We start from the raw sequence: 18,467 nt of genomic DNA, 5'->3' as shown, positions 1-18,467 counted from the left end.
ATATGTCCTCCTGAAGACTCGAAAGTGAGCAGCGTAACGTTAATCCAACCGAACTGTGTCAGTGCAGAGATCGCGAGAAGCGAATGTCAACTGAGGAATAGCAGCGCGCCTGACAGCTATATGCCTTAGGTAAGGGGGTGTGGCCTTACCTGGCATTGGCTGCGCGCTTCTGTCTGTCTAGCCAGACTTGGTGCAATTGGATGCTTCTGCAGAGGTCAGGTACGGATGCCCTTCCCATAGGTGGATCTCGAAACGAGATGATGAAAGAGAACTGACATTAACAAAATGCAATAATGCAATAACAGCTGAAAAAGTACTTGGGTGTGTGTTTTATTTTATATTTACCGTTCAATAATGCAATCGCTGCTGTCTGTCCCATAGAAGAACATGACAGCCAGCGTATGTTTTGGAACTATTGGGGCTTACATGAACCACGTGACAGCCATAGCGGCGACATCAAAGAGTGTCGCAACTCTCTCTCTCTATGGGTCTGGCTAGAACCAATCAGCATCGAAAATGTAAGTCGGTCACAGCCGAAATCAAGCCAATATCACTACGCACATGTAAACATGAAGGAGGACGTAAGCAGCGCATCTTCATCTGATAGCGGCGATCAAGCTCGATTAACACCCGTAAAGTGTATTCTTCATGTGGGAAAGGTCCGAAGCCCTTTACTGAAGTACGATGGAAAAAAATCAAGCATAGGAATGGCTCAAAACGTCGGACACTACGGAGCTAACGTTGCTAGCTATTGCTAATAAATATGTTGCCCTCCTGTACAAACCGGTCTCTGATGTCCCAACAACTACGGGTTTCACCCGGCCTGCTATCGGCGTTTTATAGACGCTTGACTTGTGTGTATGTGTGATGGGTAGGTTTAGGGGTCGGGTTAGTGTGTGTGTGAGAGAGAGAGAGATAGGCCGCTGTCGGTAGCCTAAAAGAGGCCTAGAAATAGGGTTTCGTCCCACCAAGTGGGGCACTACCTACTTTTTTAACATCAGAAATATATATAGATTCCTTAGGAAAAAGTTCTCCACACACACCTTGCAGTTTTTGATAAAAATTATGCTAAAGGTGCCCATTTAAAAAAAAAAGGGAAAACAGGGAATTTTGCACTTTCAAACCCGTTTATCATATAAACCCAAAAATGCCGAATTACCACTTGAAGTACAAAATAAACCAGTTAGAAATGTGTGATACCTGAAGTTGCTTTCTAGGGACAGTAAACATGATAAGATTATCAAGAAAACTTCTACTGAAGCATTAACATCCCAATTACTTCTCATGTTCCAATTCAAAGATAATATTTGAGGTAAAATCTGAATAACAAATTGAATTAAGTCAAAATATAATAACAGAGCTGCCAACTCTCACGCATTCACCGTGAGACTCACGCAATTGACACTTTTCACACGCTCTCACGTCACACATCCATTTTCTCACGCACAGAAAAATCGCGAAGCAAAGAGGACACGTAGACCGACAGACTAGACAGAGCAGGTTAGTTATGATATGAAAAAAATCTCAGATTCTGTCAATTTTATTACGAAATTCAAACAATAAATACCGTTTTGGTGTTTGTAATTGATCCCTAGCGGCACGTGACCCGATCATCTCTACTAGCTAATAGTAAATAAACACGAATGAACAATGTTGAAAGAAACAGTACAGCTTACCGAAATGTATATTCTTCATACATAATATCGATCAATCAATCAAACAAAGGGGTCAATAAAACAGCTGGAGAACAATTATGTCACATAACATTTACCTCAGGAAAGCCATTTAATGACCATAATTTAGGCACGTTAGTTGGCTAGAAAAAGTATTTTGCTAAATATGTGTACTATATTACATATTTATTATATTTGTACTTATATCATTAAATAAAGTTGTTATTATAATAAAAAACGCATTATATTTAATCGGAGTTATTTTTTACCTTAAATAATACTACCAGCTGATAGGGCTGTCTGTATGTAGCCTATGTATTTTTTTTATTTATTTATTTTTTTAGAAAAATTAACGCCTATCTTGTGTACCTAATATTTATTCAAATGAGTCAATATTAAATCAAATCACAAGAATTGAATTGAAATCGTGACATTTGTAAAAAAAAAAACAACAACAAAAAAAAACCCCTAGCTTACCAGAAATTGTACCATATAAACATTGTAACATGTTGTCACTAAACCTAATACAATTCAGTTTAGTTACTAAAATGTTTTGACAATCACAATACACTTATTGTGATGCAAGTTTTTTTTGCAGTTTTTTCATTTTGATTTATTTATTTACCTACCCACCTCTCTCTCTCACACACACACACACACTAACCCGACCCCTAAACCTACTCATCACACACATACACACAAGTCAAGCGTTTTTTGTCTATAAAACGCCGATAGCAGGCCGGGTGAAACCCGTAGTTGTTGGGACATCAGAGACCGGTTTGTCCAGGAGGGCAACATATTTATTAGCAATAGCTAACGTTAGCTCCGTAGTGTCCGACGTTTTGAGCCATTCCTATGCTTGATTTTTTCCCATCGGACTTCAGTAAAGGGCTGCGGACCTTTCCCACCATCTTTTCCGACATGAAGAATACACTTTACGGGTGTTAATCGAGCTTGATCGCCGCTATCAGATGAAGATGCGCTGCTTACGTCCTCCTCCATGTTTACATGTGCGTAGTGATATTGGCTTCATGGCTTGATTTCGGCTGTGACCTACTTACATTTTCGATGCTGATTGGTTGAAAATCTAGCTCAACAGTTTTACATGTCTCAATACGCAGTCAATATAGTGCGCCAATAAATTACAATTTCTCATTAACTGCAGGATAATGCGTGGAGAACTTTTTGCTTGGATACCTTTTATTAACGTTGAACATATTGAGCAAAAGAAAAATTAGTGCCCCGTTTGTCGGAACGAAACTGAACGATACAGCTCACGTACAGCGGCCTATCAGAGCCCGTCTACGGAGAGCCTTGGCACTTCCTATTAGCCCCATTGTGTCGATCTTGGTTGCAGTTCCATTAGAATTCCACTGGAGGTGATCGCGGGCGAGTGCAGACTGAATGGGAGTCTATGGGGCTAGACGGCTAAATGTGTCTCTTTCACCCGATTGCCGTTGAGAAATTTCAGATTTTATTGTAGGTTTTGCAAGTTCAACATGGGTTATAGGTCGAAAGTTGAATGAACGAGTACTTATTTCTTTTCGATTTCTTACAGGTTGAGTTGTTGTTGCCCATAACACGCTAGCATTCTGCTAATGACGTCAGCATTCTGACGTCATTGACATTTTAAAAGACTTTTTAAACCAAATAAGTGACTCTAAAAAATCTAACACCCAGCAATGTGTAATTTCTTTGCATCTCCTTTCGAATACAACATTCAAATTACTAGACAAAAAATTATATCCTGAGAAAAGTGGATTTTGAGGGTTTTTCGCCATAGACCTCCATTCATTCTGCACTCGCCTGCGAGCGCCCCCGCATGGACAGAGACGTGTTACTGCAGCCAGTCCAGAAACCGGAAGTAAGCAGAGAGTGCCAATTCTCTTCCTATTAGACATTCTCTGGGCCTATTCAGAAGTGGAAGAAGTTATTGCATTTTTAAGATTACAAAGCCCCTAAAGGGATGGCAATTATGTCTCGGGGGCACATGATGTTATTGCAGCATTTGGTGAATTAATTGGCGTCCAAATAATTACGGTGTTTCTCTAGGAAAACATTCAGCCTGGAATTATCTACTGTTAATAGACAAAGTCCAGGGTTGTGTGGTAATTTAAAGCTGTCGTCGGCAAGATTTTTTTGATCATATTCACTGAAACCGACACTATGCTCCAACAGAACAACATAAATCAGCCGCGCTTCTACCTTCACCTAGAGCCTGTTATTTGTTTTGCAAAAATCCAACGCTTCCGGTTTCTTCTGGTCCAATCAGCGCAGGGCTGTGTGAGATCTGACTGTCAATCACAGTTCGTGCACACACCACAGATCCCCCCTCCCCTCCCCTCCCCTCCCCTCCCCTCCCCCGCACACTCAACACTGTGTTTTTTAAATCAGCTTTTTTATGATGGAGTTCCCATGTATATTGCATGCTTGATTATGCTTTTCCTTCACTATTTGCCCTATAAAATAATAATTTGTGTTTTGTTAGAAAAAGAAAAGAAAAATAAATTATATATATAGTCGTCACAATTTATATTTGTTCCAGGAAAAAGTTGACAACGGCGTTTTTTTAGCAAAAAAAAAAACGCTGGCAGCGTTCGGTTACAAATAGCAGCCGAGTGCGTCTTTTGTTGCTATAACAAGAGCTGGAACAGTAGCATAGTGCTGTGTGTGTGATGCAAAAAAATGTAGAGAAAGAGAAAGTTGGCTCTTGCGTTGGCTTTTGAAGTTACCGGGGAGGAGAATGTCGGTTCACAAAGACGTTTGTGGGTGGACAGACAGTTGTTCTTGTTGTTATGGAAACGACAGGTCTCGCTACTCGCTTGTCATTGGTCAGCTGTCAAAAAGGCGCTTGACGTAGGGCGTTCTTTTCAGAAAAGTTGAACTTTTTTCAACTTAAAAAGACGCTCTGAGCTGCAGAAAAAGACGCCGGCGGTGGCGTCTAAAAAAGCGCTCAGGACTTTTTTGAAAAAACGGTTTACTCCATAGGGTTATAATGTAGAACAGACGCTGGCAGTTTGAAAAAAGACGCTAAGTGTGAACATAGCCTAATTATGCAGTGTCATTAAGAGTCTGTACAGGTTCCTTGCCTGGTTGTTTAATTTCATTAGCAACCCCTATATAACAAATAAATAATAAAACACATTCATAGTATATTATATAAAAATCTTTATATTACTCTTTAATCATTACTTTGGGGAAAATACTCTTCTATTGTTACTGTCTCCATGGGATGCATCACTTTTGTTCGTAGCATTCCTTATTTATTGTCCTTTAGGGAGTCTTCAGCAAAAAAAAAAAAAATTCAAACATAGCTGCCCAAACATCCTCAGAATGTCAGTGGAGTGTAATACTCACCATGGAGCTTTGACTCATTTTATCCTGCTATTATTACTCTGTTAAAATATTAAACAATCCTGCCCCAATCCATGCAAAAATGTGAAAACAGTATACACATTCTGTGTCTTAGGAAGTTACAGTTGATACCAGCATGAAAATATGTAAATATAATATCACGTTACTTCATATAAACAATGTGTTAAAGATCCACAGAGGCCCAAAAACTCTCAGTTTTAATGTCTAGAAGACAATATGGAATAAATGGATGTGATATAGTAAATAAATTCTGTAGGAAGCTGTGCTTGACATAAAACCCTATAACGCACCCTGCTGGACAGCAAACACAGACACTGAAGCCCCTTTCACACAGAGATTCCGGAAAATACACGGATAAAGTGACCCGGGATTTGACCCGGGTTCGTTTGATTTTGGTCATTCACACTGCCAGTGATTTTCCAGAATCAGCGAGTGCGTTCACACACAACCCGTAAAAATGCCGTAAAGACACGTGACATCGATGTGACTTGTAATCTCAGCAGCGTCTTAAATTTGCTTATGAGCTGCGATCTCTCTCTCGAGAAACCACGCCTGTGCATTTGTTTCTCTGATTCGATCATAAACTTGCGCATTACGTACCGTTTCACAGCTGGAGAACGAGCCCGGCTTCAGCGTCATCACTACGACACGGCATTATTACGGCTTTTGTTCACACAGCGCGCGTTCCGGGACTGAACACGGCAATGTTACTAGGTCCCGACCCGGCATCGATCCCGGCTTAAATCCCGGGTCGAGTTTGCGTTCACACAGAAGGCGCTCTGGCAATTTGCCGGCAATTTGCCGGGTTCAAAGCGCTGTGTGAAAGGGGCTTGACTGTCTAAATATCTGACCTGTTTCCTGCAGTCAGTGCTCCTAGTTTTTCCTCTCCTGGAGAAGGAGGTGAAGGGTCATCCAAGATCCTTTGAATCTGATACTGGATCTCTCTGGGTGACAGCAGGCGCCCTGCTCGGTAGACCCATAACCTGAAGAAGCGGCCCCTGTGGTACACAGCGACAAACTCACTGTCCTGCCAGTGCTGCAGCACATCTGAAAGATCAAGAAACTGTCAAGGACACAAGATCACTTTCTTAATTTGTGTGTGTGTGTGAGTGTGTACCTGTCTCCTCTCCAGGTGTGCGTGTGGTGTTGAACATACGTTCACACTGAGCTGCACACAGTGGTATGACCGTACCAGGAATACGACTCTAGATAAACCAGAACAAATGATCTCAATGACTTACTGCAAAACTGTCCAAAATGTCTCTATATTCTGAGCTGAACAATACAGGAGTATGACAGTGTTGCTGTGTTTTAATTTAACTCATTTATAATTAATAATACATATGGGTCGTAGATGCATAATGTAAGTGTCTGATTATCTACAGATGTCACATACAAGAACAATTTTCAATAAAAAATTATTTTATTTTAAAACTGATATCAATGTAACTCCACTCAATGTACAAAGTGTATTCTTTTTTCGTCACTTTTAATCAACTTATTGTTACTAGTTGTGACTTGTTGGTTTCAAATGGTCTGGTGACAACTCATTTTTTATTTGTGTAAGCAATGCAGATATTCAGGGTAGTCTATCAATTAATACTTAGTTATAAAACCAGTATGTATTATAATCTTGTTTTGTTTTTTAATTGAGAAATGATGTTTAAAATGTTTTCAGTTTAGCACATCACCTTGAAAAAGAATTTACCAACATATGCATATTTAAAGCAAACTCTAGTCTTCATTGTTCTTGTATGCCTGGCCAGTGACGAATCAAAAGGAATCAAGTAAATCCTTGGAAATAACTAAGTGAGTTAACAGGTAGAGACATGATTACTAAAGCAGTTTCTCATTCAGAAAGTGAGTGGTGTTGGGTGGGGTTTGGTTCAAATTCTGCCGAGAACACTGAGGTGTGTAACATACAGGATTGAGCTCCTCTCGATTGACCTTGCGGCGATAGAGGAACAGTGCAGTGATAGTATTCCCAGCTCGAGCTGCCTGACTGGCAGTTGGAGTCACAAACAGGAAATCCTGTGCATGAATTATACAGACAGTTAGAAAAAATAAGCATCCACCCATCTGAAGTTTTCCTTTCCTTTTTTTATAGGATTAGATTATTGAAACACTGATGAAATCTAAGAAAACATCTTGTGTCAAGGCATCTATTGTTACAATTAATGATTAATGATTTTTTTCCTTTGCAAACATGAATGCCTGAATGTCATTGCATTAGATAAAATATAAGAGATATAACACATTTTAAGCAAAAGAGATACCATATTTTTAAGCAAAACGTTTAGATGACATTTACATGATAATTTTAGGTTTGAAATATCAAAACAACAGTGTTCAAAATAAAGACAAACAGTCATGGGAAAAAGAAAGAACACCCTCTTGAATTCTATGGTTCTATGGTTTCTGGTCCATGGCAGGTGTTAAAATTGGGTAATACAACCTCAGATGAACAACAACAGATGACATATTACACTGTGTCATTATTTATTTAGCAAAAACTAGGCCAAAATGGAATGTGTGACAAACTAAGTACACCCTTACTTCTTCCATAGGAATGAAGAGGGTGAGTAGCAGTCAGGCGCTGCTAATCAAATGTCTTTGATTAACTGATCATCAGCAAGTGTGATCACCTCTATAAAAGAGTTTGCTGCTCCGGAGCATTCAGGTGCGTGTTAACACAATGCCGAGGAGGAAAGACATCAGCAATGATCTTAGAGAACCAACTGTTGCTGCACATCAATCTGGGAGGCGTAACAAGGCCATTTCCAAATCATTTGAAGTTCATTATTCCACAGTGAGGAAGATTATTCACAAGTGGAAAACATTCAAGACGGATCTTCCCAGGAGTGGACGTCCCAGCAAAGGTCAGACCGTGCAATCGCTCAGAGAAATCGAAAAAAACAAGAACTACACCACAGACTTCACAAGTATGGCATGTTTGGAAGGGTTTCCAGGAGAAAGCCTCTTCTCTCTAAAAAGAACAGCCACAGGACCTGGGCACATTGCAGTTATTGAGCCGACCATTAACTCCTCTGTGTACCAAAGAATTCTAGATGTGAGGCCATCTGTCCGACAGCTAAAGCTTGGCCAAAATTGGGTCATGCAGCTGGACAATGATCCCAAGCACACCAGCAAATCTACAACAGAATGGCTGAAAAAGAAAAGAATCAAAGTGTTGCACTGGCCCAGTCAAAGTCCAGACCTCAACCAGACTGACATGTTGCGGTGGGACTTCAACCCCGGATTTCAACCAACTGCGGAACGGCTGCGGAACGGCTCCGTGCTCCGCCGTCCTTCAATACTCACCAAGTCCGGATTTGTTGCAGAACGGCTGCGGCCATGACTGACAGCTGAAGTCACGATGACCCACGAGATCTCGCAAATTCACGTATGATCGCGTGATATAAGTGCTCAATTGCTGTGGAGCTCCGGCAAAAATAGAAGCTCTGCGTCTCTGGAGGGCTGCGGATCGCCGGAGTCGGAACGCAGCCGTTCCGCAGTCAGTGAAAATATACACATTGACTTTAATGGAAACCTATTGACTCCGCCGCCGTTCCGCAGTTAGTGGAAATTAGGGGCTGTGCATAAACAGATGCACACAAGCCTCAGTGAACTGAAGCAACGTTGTAAAGAAGAGCTGGCCAAAATTCCTCCACAATGATGCAAGAGACTGATACTGTCATACAGAAAATGATTACTTTAATTTTTTGCTGCTAAAGGTGTTGTTTCTACAAGCAATTAAATCATAGGGTGTACTTAGTTTGTCACACATGGCTTTTCCATTTTGGCTTTAGTTTTGTTAAATAAATAATGACACGGTGTAGGCTAATATGTCATTTGTTGTTCATCTGAGGTTGTATTTATCTAATTTTAAGACCAGAAAACTATTTTTATTTTGATCTGATATGTAAACCATACAATTCTAAAGGGTGTACTTTCTTTTTTATATATAAATATTATTTATTAATTTATTATTAATTATTTATATTATTTATTTTATATAATAAATAATATATAAGAATAATATTAATATTAATAATATAAAGTATTTTACTAATGAAAATAAACTATTATTAAAAAGGTTATTTATAACACCATTAAGGCCCTATATTACACTTTCAAAGCATGGTTCTTTATGAAACCTTATAAAAAGGGTTCTGCTATTGTTACAAGCCAAAGAACCCTAATTTTGAACTGTTTGGAGGCATTTTTCTTAAGAGTGACACACACACATTTACATTTTCATTAAGTGTGCTTTTTTAGTGTTCAGTAAATGTTTTAATAAGCTTAAATGTTTAATGAAAATAGGGGTGATAGTTGACAATGAGTAATGCTGTAGGCTCCATTTACCATGCCATAATAGTTACTGTTGACCATGATAGGACTCCGGCTCCGGAGGTAAACATACTCTTCCCACCAGTCACTAACCTGGAAGAAACAAAGAAACTCTAAATATGACATACTAAATTATCCCAATCAAATGTCTATAACAATATTAATTATTAATTATAGTTCTCCAAAGGCTCTAAATACATTATGATATTGCTGTGTTGATCTGACACATACATACACCAGTTACATGGTCACATGATTGTTTTAGAATGTTGCTTTTAAAAAATGCTTACAATTTTCAGGCTTCAAATTGTTATTAAAGGGTTGTTATTTAACAGAAAGCTGGAATACCCATTGGCAACCACTTTAATATGATCTGAAGAGCTATCTGAGATATGTTTAAGTCATTATCACTCTAATAAAGTTGTTTATGCATCTAACATTCAATACCAATAATTTTGTATTAATGATTAATGATTTTGAACAGCTGTAGTACTGTATAACTATAGTAATGCAATTACATGCACATAATAAGACTAATGATAGTTGTGACATTGACCAGAAAATAACTGTACAGATTTCAGCACGTACATAGTTTGTGGCCCACAGCGCTTTGAGTTTGAGATATCGTTGTAGGCGGTTACCCAGACTTTTCTCAAATTCAGCAGCCAGTCTCTTCATTCGCTGAAAACCAGCCGCATCGTGAAGTGGCTTCACTGATTCAAGATACTAAAACAGAGAAAATGGTTGAGATAGCATTTAGTGGTATCTTTTAAAGCCTAAAACTCCATGACCCCTGACAATTTCTAGAGGAGACTTCCCAGCAAACCAGCACTTATGCACATTACACACAAATAATTTAATACATAATATATTGACTCACTTTTTCCAAAGTGTCTTTAATGGGAGGTACAGGCAGGTGCGGTAAAGAAGTCTGATAACTGTACAGTAATGGCTTGCTTCCGGACAGCAACCTAACTAGGGTCTGACAGGGAGGACAAGAGAAAGAAACAGTCAAGAAGAAAAATATAAAAGTTTCAACAATAAGAATGACCTGATTTGGTCCAGGGTGAGTGTTTTGGGCCAGTTGACTGTAATGCCACTTCCACATTGGGCCAGTGCCGCGTTTTCAACACATTCCACATCCAGTGATCATGTATGTCTGTTTTTATGCCTTGAACATTTAGACTTCTTTGATGTACTGAACAGTCTAGCAGGCTAATACAAATAAGCGTTAGTTGAAATTGCATGTATGATTCGTGATAGTCTTTAGAGCATTAGTTTGAACAAGTTATAATGAGAAAAAGAATCTGAATAACAAATGTTTAACATGAAGTGCCATAATTTTCCAGTAAAAGTGTTTACGAACTTACAGCTGTCGTCAAGTTGCATTTTTTATATTTAATTATATACAGAATCCTCTTATGATTGCCAAAGCTGCATACTGTGATCAAAAACAGTAAAAACAGTAATATTGTGAAATATTATTACAATTTAAAATGAATGTTTTTTATTTGAAATGTATTTAAAAATGTAATGTATTCCTGTGATGGTGCATCTGAATTTTCTGATTTGTCTTCAGTGTCACATGATCCTTAAGAAATCATTTAAATACGCTGGATTTCAGGATTCTTTGATGAATAGAAAGTAATAAAAAAACAGCATTTATTTGAAATAGAAATCTTTTGAAACTATCTCTTTACAGTCACTTTTAATCAATTTAATACATCCTGTTTTAATTTTAAAAATATTAAAACTTATTGACCCCAAATATACTAATTAGTAACTGAAATAACTATTTTATAGCTTGTGGAGAGACAAGTGAAAAAGTTGTCGGGGAAAGTAAAACAACACTTTTTTCAATGCTAGGCTAAATGTAATGAAACACTAACCGCCCAGACTTTGGTCTTGGTAGAAATGCATCCATGTTGCTCGAACATCCATCGGTGGTACGACAGGAGAAGCTTCAGGCAGAACCTCAGAGCCAGAATGAGAGACAACCACAGAAGAGTACTGAACAGCAGCGCCGACAGCATCGTCTGACCTTGAGTGCTCAATGACAGACTGACAGAAAGAAACACAGTGGAGCAAATCAGCATTCTCTCTTCCAGGTTAATATTAGATATATGCTAATGTAAATTAAGAATGTGCTCAAATGTTGTCATTTCACATAGGCTTCAAAGATAATACAAGCTTGCATCATGTCAATTGTCGATGGATATATGAAACATTGACTAGAAAAACAAAAGACTCTTGAAGACTTTTGCATCTTCTGGAGTTTCAGAAAAGATAACAAAAGTGTCAAACTGTGCACCGATTTGCCAAGATGTCAAACAAATAAGAGATTTAAATATTATCTCATTGAAAAATTTCTCAACAAATTCTCTAGCAACCAAATTTCCCAAAATTAAATGTAAATTTCACAGCTCTATACTCTTGCTGTATGTTTACAGGTCTCTTTTTTGTGTACTTTAAAAATTAAAAAATTAAATAGGAGACACATCTGAAACAGTTAATAATTACTGAAAAAAGAACTCCCATAAATAGGAATAAATACCAATAAAAAGATTCTGTGAGAGAATTGGACATTTGAATGTTTAATTAAGAACAGTAATCACTGTTTACATAACGGTTTAAAAAAAAAAAAAAAAAAAGAGCAAAAATACTAGTACTTAAATAAGAAAATCGTGCTTAATCTTTCCAGCTTGAATTTTATCATTCAACTGTTTACCATTTAGAAGATAATGCCCACTGAAGGGTAAAAGAAAGTGTTACCTGAGGGGCAGGTGCTCCCGAATCTTAGCAATGAGGCCCATAGATGGATCGGACTGCATGTACATAGTGGCCAAGATTGCTACAGCAACAAAAAGCCAAGAGGAGGGGCTCGCTGGGTACACGCCTTTAATGATTCTGTTCTGTCCATGAAAAAGTCAAAAGTTCATAAGTATTAATGCACCCTTGTGTATAAACACATACATTGCACATCTGGGCTAGAGACACATGTGGCAAGCAGGGAGGGGCCAAGAGCCTTGGGAATGGAGTGAGGCCAGTGGTGTCACCTCCGCGTCACACCTCATGTCTCACAGACTAGCTCTGAGAGGATAAAAGGATGAGAGACGACAGTGAGGACGAGAGAGGACCAAGCCTGGGATGTTTAAGTTGTGTTTTTATTATGTTTATATGCAGCAGTCGCCCGTGAGGGGCTGCCGCTTTAAGTTGGTTTTGTGTTATTTCAATATTAAAGTTATGTTGAACGTTGGCCGGTTCCCGCCTCCTTCTTCCCTGAATTTTAACTGAAAGATAATGCCAACCCTGCAGTTAGTAAAGTAACAATGAAATCAAAATTGACAATTCTTTTATTTTATTTTATTAAATATAGCAGTATTTATTATAAATGATCATTTATGATAAATACAGCAATTTTCATGGTGACTTCACGGAGCTTAATTTCTTGGCAGAACAAATGTCCTGTATTTAATTTTCATATAGTGTTACTCCTAACATTCCTATGAGATTTTTACCTATTTATAGTAAAAAAAAAAAAAAAAGACAAGGGGGTTCAAAATGTCTGCAATTTTTTCACACTCATTCAAGTCACTGACCTTAATCCTGCTGATGCGTTTCTTCCAGGACCGCAGTCCGGAGAGGTAGATTTGATTGAGGGCTTGGTAGGACAGATGCAGGTTGATCCCCTCAGGAGAGATGGTGAACTGAAACGCTACTGCTTGGTGAGCTTCTGCCATGACTATAGACAGAAACAACACAGACTTAGCAGTAAAAAAAAATAAAAAAATAAAAACCTACACTGGATCATTGAAATACATAAAGCAGTGTACTTTATATCATTCACTCATGGTATCTGCTTTAGTCACGGTACCAAATTTGGTTCTGTTTTATTGTAACAGGTTCCATCCTTTATTAAAGCTAAAGTTGCAAACTGAATGAAAAAGTCTGGACAATATCTTCAGAAAGTTCACATAGTATTTGAAATAAATATATTTTACACCAAATTTTCTTCTGTTTTATTGTAACAGGTTCCATTCTTATCTTCAGAAAGGTCCCTGAAGGAAACTGCTGTCAATATACCAGTCACATCTAGTAAGCAAATGTAAAAAGATTCATGAACTAAGGCTATAACCAAGACATCAATGACCCCTAGTGGTGTATTTATATAAATTACCCTTGCCATTTTTTGTGTAGGTATTCACAGAATAAATATTATCCTGAAAGTCTTTTGGTCATGTGTGTGTCCATGTATATAAATCTGAGAAATTATGGCACAAAATTAAAGGAAATGAAAGAGAATCTGGTGCACTTGAGTAACAGGACCGAGTTAAACATGCAACACAGTTTAACATGAAAATGATGTGGGCAAGCACAGTTGGTGTGAAAAAGGTTATGCAAAGCTAGCAGGAATGCTGTGAGAATAAAAGCTTGCTGCATTCTCATCTGCCACTCACTATTTTCAATTGCCACAATAGGCTTTGCTTGGAATTAACATATGCAGTGAATAAAAGAGGTGAAAAAACAACCTCTTCATTCAAAAGGGAGCATTTTTCAGTTTCCAATGAGGGGTTTAAGAATCCGTCTTATATTATAAGCATTTACTCTATTATTTAATGATAACAAAAGAGAAAACGTCTCGGTTACATATGGTAACCCTCATTCCCCAAGGAGGGAACGGAGACGTGTGTCAGAAGTGATTCTGACGAATGGGGATCTCGCTCAAGAGCCCATCTACTTCGAGTGTAACTAAACAAGCCAATGCGCATTGGCATGCGATAATTGCACCAGCTGCTGTGCATCGCGGCGCGAGCATATAATGAGCGGCAGGTGCATCGCATCCTTCTTTTTCCTCTGAGGAGCCGGACTTGTGACTCAGCCGTACAGCGGAAGCTCAGCAACTGTGGCGAGGGGACAAACGTCTCCGTTCCCTCCTCGGGGAACGAGGGTTACCATACGTAACTGAGACGTTCCCCTTCGTCAGTTCACGATGACGTACGTCAGAAGTGATTCTGATGAATGGGGATATCACTACAAAAATGCCACTGCTGCTGGCCCTTCCAGTGCTTGAGCCTCCTGGCCTGACCGTAGTGTTGGGCAGAAAGTAAGAGCTCTAAGCAGAGAAGGTCAGTCACTGCTGTTCAGCAAGACCCACTCAGTGTGACTTATTGGATAACGCTGAAAGCGTGCCTTTGGGGAAGGGAACGCTGCGGAAGTCACATCCTACCCCGGAGGGAGGCACTGTGACGGTTACACATACAGTATGTGACCATGGATCACAAAACCAGTCACAAGTCGCACGGGTATATTTGTGGCAATAGCCAACAATACATTGTATGGTGCAAAATTATCGATTTTTCTTTTATGCCAAAAATCATTAGGATATTAAGTAAAGATCATGTTCCATGAAGATATTTTGTAAATTTCCTACCGTAAATATATAAAACATTTATTTTTTGTGAATGCAGCACAATTGCGTACATAAATGGACAACTTTAAAGGCGATTTTCACAATGTTTTTTTCACAAATTTTGTTGCACCCTCAGATTCCAGATTTTCAAATAATTGAATCTTGGCCAAACATTGTCCTATCATAACAAACCATACACCAATGGAAAGCTTATTTATTCAGCTTTCAGGTGATGTATACATCTCCATTTAAAAAAAAAGAAATGGCCCATGCAACTGGTTTTGTGGTTCAGGGTCACATATGGACTAGCCAAGCAGGGTAGTACAACATATGGTAGTCTCTGGGGTGGTTCCAGCCTAGTTACAGGGGGGAGAGAACACCAGCAGAGACAAAAGATCGGGCTCTGTAGAGTGAAAGACACAGGCTCGTCCGCAGAGGGGCTATTAGTGGAGGAATACACATATGGGGTCGCCGCAGGGACCGCTACAAATGGACACCCAGCCTAACACAGGTTCCACAATGCATACGAGTAGGGCTGGGCGATATGTTTCTTCTTTGGTTCGCTTTTAATTAGGCCTATTATTTTCGTATTCTTTACTGTGGTAAAGTAGAAAAACGCTGTAGGACAGATAGCCTACATTTTTACTTGTACGTCAAATTCTTTTTAACAATGTTTGTGCGTGTTATTAGACATGGCAATTGGTAAGGCGCGTCAAGTTAATTTGTAAAGCGCGTTTCACACGCGCGTGTGATTTTAGTTTCGCTTTCTCTGGCAGCGCAATATCAAACATAGCCTAAATGCCTTGCCCTTGTGGATGATAAAATTCGCTCTTCACACCTTTTACAACAAGATATTAATATTCACGAGTTCACACTTACGAATGATCAGAGAGTAAATGGTTATGCGTATTTGGCGTGCTGTCCGGGGGGAGGGCTCCGAGCTCAGAAATTGGGCCCGAACCCAGAGTACTCCCCCCGTCTCTGGTTAGGAAGATAACCATGCAAGTGTGAGGAGATGGGGTGGTGGAGGGATGCTGAAAACTGTCGAGGATTATGGGTGAGTCGACTGCATATATTTATAGGTTTAACTCATGCTGAATGAGTGGACCTGCTGATTACTGATTGATGACAGCTGGTTAGAATGACTTGATTGCTTGATCATTAGAACGTGTTCCTCCCGAACCTTGTTAATAAAACATCATTTATTGGCAAAATATTATTCGTAAGTATAATTCATGTATTGTGAAACTGTAACAGCCGTACAGTTTCATGCTAACACAAAATAAATAGGATCTGTATTCTTCTGACTTCCATTTTTCCACGCTTACACTTCTGGCACGGTTTTTGCGCACAAATACGGCCAAAAGTATTGCAGGCCTGTGAACAGCAATTTGCGACCGAAAGCAACAGAGTCAGGAACTGCAAAACAGATTAATTGCGTAAAATCAAACTTTGTGTAAAAAAATAAACTGTTGCAAATGTCTAAATGGCTTCTTGTGTGCATGGGGCAAAAAAGTTCCCGAAATAACCTGATTTGTACAGTTGCGTCTTTCTTTTACCTGCGCTTCCAGTTTTGGCACGATTCTCTCACTCATTGAGTTTTGCAAGCGCGAAGAGGAGGGCAGGTCCACCTTCTTCATGTAGCCAATCAAATGAGCTTCTCGCTGACTCAATTTACTCTTATCTGACTGGTTCAATAAACAAGCCAATCACCAGAACACATCTTATTCTTCATTTGGTTCAGAAACGTTCACGTTGCCGAAATGGTACTTTTAATGCACACATAGGCCTACATGGTAAATAAATAAATAAACAAATATATCATGATTGCTTAATATGCTGTCGACGCCATTTGAAGGTAAAATGATGTCATAAAGAATTGCATGCGCAGGGTAAGATTTGTGAAACTGTACATAAGATTGCAAGCGTAAATTAAATTTTCATGCGCAAGAGAAGATTTGTAAAGGTGTAAATCGCCTTTTCTGCGCTTGCTTTCCCAAATGTTGCAGTTAGAATTTCATGTAAATTAGGGCGGGCTTAAGTGTCACCATTGGTCCACTAGTTCTAGATTGACAGCTACTCCTCTAGCCAATCAATCGAAGAGGGGAGTTGACGTTACACCAATGCGACTCGTGGCTACTGATGCTTACTTATACAGGGGAAGACGACAGTTCAATTTAACTTTACAAAGACTTTCAAGCAGTAAAGCTATCTGAACTCTGGACATAAAATTTAATTCAGCTTTTTTGAGATACATGAGAATGTTAATGTGCACACTGGTAATTGGTGTTAAACAATATTACTTGGCTCATGATGTCAATATGCTAAGGCTGCTGTAAGTGAAACATCCTGCAGTTATGAAACGCTACAATTCTTTGCAAAAACTAAGTTAAAAAACGGCCATTGTCTGAAGACTTTAGGACTTTGACCTGTCATCGCTACGCATTGCCAACCTTTTTTATTAACTACGCCAAATTTGACAAAAGATTATTGAAAATGATTGTGTTACAGAGAAGATATACAGAAACAAGTTGGATTTAATATACAGTGATTTATTACACACTTATTGTGTTTATTTACATAGCTACATAATTGCATATTACTTTAGAATTACATTTTAAATATAGCTTCAAATTTGAATACAGTAACATCTCCATCAGGGATAGGTAACGTTGTTTCTGGAGTGCCGCTGTCCTGCAGAGTTTAGCGTCAACTTCGATAAAAACCTCACCTGTCTGTAGTATTAATTATCCTAAAGACGATGATTAGCTGGTTCAGGTGTGTTTGATTAGGGTTGGAGGAGCTAAACTCTGCACCCAGGACCGACATTGCCCATCCTTGTTATTGATTAAATATGAAAGTAAAACGGCCAGTAGGTGGTGGCTAGTTACTGTTTTTACGAGCGAGTTATTCGTTCAAACTTCTCGTTCAAAAAGGCAATTCTTTGATGAAACTCTGTTGTGTTGCTCGGAGAAGATCGACGCTTGCGGTGCCAGGTCCAGAGGTAAGTGCATTAGAGGTGAATGATAGATCATCAGACAGGCACAACTGTGACAGGCCGTCGTTAGGATGACGAATTTAACGATAACATATTGCCAGGTATACGTATATATCAGCAACAGGTTGAGTTGCAGGCACACATGCAGTTTAAAGGTGTCCTGCCACGGAAAGATTTTTGCCAGCTGAGTTGATGGTCGTCTTCCCCTGTATAAGCATAGACAGTAAAAGAAATGGACTCAGCGACCCCATTGGATTCAACGGAGAAAAGTGAAGTCAATTAGTCAATCTCACTTCCTGATGGCTGAGCGTACTGCGCAGACTCAAACTGAGCTTGACGACGTAGATGTGACGTGAGCAACCTGTCTGTCTTCTAGTAGCTGTGCCAAGAGAAATCTGAATCATTCCCTTCCGAAACTTGCAGAGACGGAGAGTGTGAGTAGGAGGTGTCCATGAGCTAGGAGCAGGAGAAACTTTTGCTAAGTATTCTGATTAATTATTTTGTCATTTTGCCTCCACGTCTCCCCGATTGCCCGCGAGCTTCTCCTCCTGTCCATACGGTAATTTCTCTACTGTGCGACAGAGAGTCGCGTGGTTATGACGTAATCGTTAACCTATTTTTACAAAAACTGCTTCTACAGGGCCATAACGTAAGATACAAG

At 39.2% G+C, this 18,467-nt stretch overlaps 1 protein-coding gene across 1 annotated transcript in view; it reads right to left on the bottom strand.

Annotated features, from left to right (window-relative positions):
* The window catches only part of cpt1a2b (carnitine palmitoyltransferase 1A2b), a 49,095-nt gene that overhangs the window by 28,582 nt on the left and 2,046 nt on the right, over positions 1-18,467 (bottom strand). Inside the window, exons 2-10 of the mRNA XM_082177469.1 lie at positions 12,998-13,140; positions 12,171-12,310; positions 11,288-11,459; positions 10,279-10,380; positions 9,987-10,124; positions 9,414-9,491; positions 6,972-7,079; positions 6,166-6,253; positions 5,900-6,095 (exon numbers count right to left, since the gene is read on the bottom strand). Of these exons, the coding sequence (XP_082033595.1) occupies positions 5,900-6,095; positions 6,166-6,253; positions 6,972-7,079; positions 9,414-9,491; positions 9,987-10,124; positions 10,279-10,380; positions 11,288-11,459; positions 12,171-12,310; positions 12,998-13,138 (1,163 nt within the window). The 5' untranslated portion in view covers positions 13,139-13,140. The remainder of the gene's footprint in view (positions 1-5,899; positions 6,096-6,165; positions 6,254-6,971; positions 7,080-9,413; positions 9,492-9,986; positions 10,125-10,278; positions 10,381-11,287; positions 11,460-12,170; positions 12,311-12,997; positions 13,141-18,467) is intronic.

This window comes from Leuciscus leuciscus, assembly GCF_965113295.1.
Source record: "Leuciscus leuciscus genome assembly, chromosome: 1".
Classification (NCBI taxonomy): domain Eukaryota; kingdom Metazoa; phylum Chordata; class Actinopteri; order Cypriniformes; family Leuciscidae; genus Leuciscus; species Leuciscus leuciscus.
This window is presented reverse-complemented; position numbering and strand designations above follow the sequence as displayed.